This window comes from Hylobates moloch, unplaced genomic scaffold (genome assembly GCF_009828535.3).
Source record: "Hylobates moloch isolate HMO894 unplaced genomic scaffold, HMol_V3 SCAFFOLD_15117, whole genome shotgun sequence".
Lineage (NCBI taxonomy): Eukaryota > Metazoa > Chordata > Mammalia > Primates > Hylobatidae > Hylobates > Hylobates moloch.
In genome coordinates this window covers 1-1,336 of record NW_026667392.1, presented here as the reverse complement: position 1 = coordinate 1,336, position 1,336 = coordinate 1, and the positions used below count along the sequence as shown (strand labels likewise).

The following is a 1,336-nucleotide window of genomic DNA, read 5'->3' as shown; positions in this document are numbered from 1 at the left end:
AGAAACACAGTCACTACCTGTGATTTCTGCCTCGGTTTTTGCTCTCAATCATATGCTTAGTTACTTTCAGACCCCATGTGGGAAATGATACCGATACTGAACACAACTTCTAACATCATATCCCTCATTAACAGAGAGGAGGAAAAACAGAACAGAACGCAAAGGAAATCATTTACAATGCAAGATTTTCTAGGAGCCTGGGCTCTTAAGCACCCTCTCTGCGGAGGCGCCGGCCAGCTGCATGTCTCTGGGCATGATTGTGACACGCCTGGCATGGATGGCACACAGGTTGGCGTCTTTGAAGAGTTGCACCAGGTAGGCCTCGCTGGCCTCATGTAGGGCGCCAATGGCCGCACTCTGGAAGCGCAGGTTGGGGCTGATGGCCTGGGCAATCTCGCGCACCAGGCCCTGGAAAGGCAGCTTGCGCAGGAGCAACTGAGTGGACTTCTGGTACTTTCTGATTTTGCGCAGCGCCAGGGTGCCAGGCCTGTAGCGGTGAGGCTTTTTGATCCCTCCTGTAGGCGGCGCCCTCTTGCCGGAGGCTTTGGTGGCCAGGGGCTTCCTGGAGTCCTGCCAGGTGGTGGCTTTGTGCGGGGACTGCTTGGTGCTCACCATGCTGCAGTGCCGCGGCCTCTTCCTTCTCCTTGAGCTGAGCCTGGCTGGCTGCAGGCAGTGCTGGGGTCAGAGAGAGAGAGCGGTGGGGCTGTGGACAGCATTCAGAGAGCCTGTGAGTTGAGATCCATGCGCATGATTCTCCCACACACAGTCCCTGCAAACCCAGCACTAGACTTAGCAGCTCTCAGGTCTGTGGGTCAGAGGCCGGGCTGCTTAGTCTTCCCGGAGGGTCCTGGGTTTTTTTCGTCTACACAGCAGCAGTCAGGAATCTCCCTCGCAGGCAGTCTCTTTCTGACTGGAGATCTCTGTGGTCTCAGTAAAGCCCTGCCTCTTATAAGGGGCAAGCTACCTTCCATTGCACTCACTGCTTCACTAGACCCTCAACCTAATCAGGGCTGTGAAAACCTAATCAGGGCTATGAAAATCTAATCAAGTCCTCGGGTTCTGCACACACCCAAGGGAGGTGTGGACTGTGCTTCTGGACTGTGCCTCATAGGAGGGATGGTAGGTGCAAATTAGCTAGAATCCGGGTGCAAAACTGATTCTGAAAGTTTACATTTCATGATAATCATGGAAGTAGTTACAATAAAAAAGATGTTTGAATAGAGTCACACATCAGACGACTTCCATGACTGCCCCAAAACACCAAAGGTGCGATCATGCGGCATTTCTGTGGCTCTCTGAGGATGCGGTGAGACGGGAAGGGAAAGATGAAAAACCT

The 1,336-nt window shown here is 53.1% G+C and overlaps 1 protein-coding gene across 1 annotated transcript; it reads right to left on the bottom strand.

Moving 5' to 3' along the window:
* Positions 1-189: 189 nt before the first annotated feature.
* LOC116465944 (histone H3.Y-like) lies at positions 190-615 on the bottom strand. The gene has a single exon (XM_032148839.1). The coding sequence runs from the start codon at positions 613-615 to the stop codon at positions 190-192; it is 426 nt and encodes a 141-aa protein (XP_032004730.1).
* Between the last annotated feature and the right edge of the window lie 721 nt (positions 616-1,336).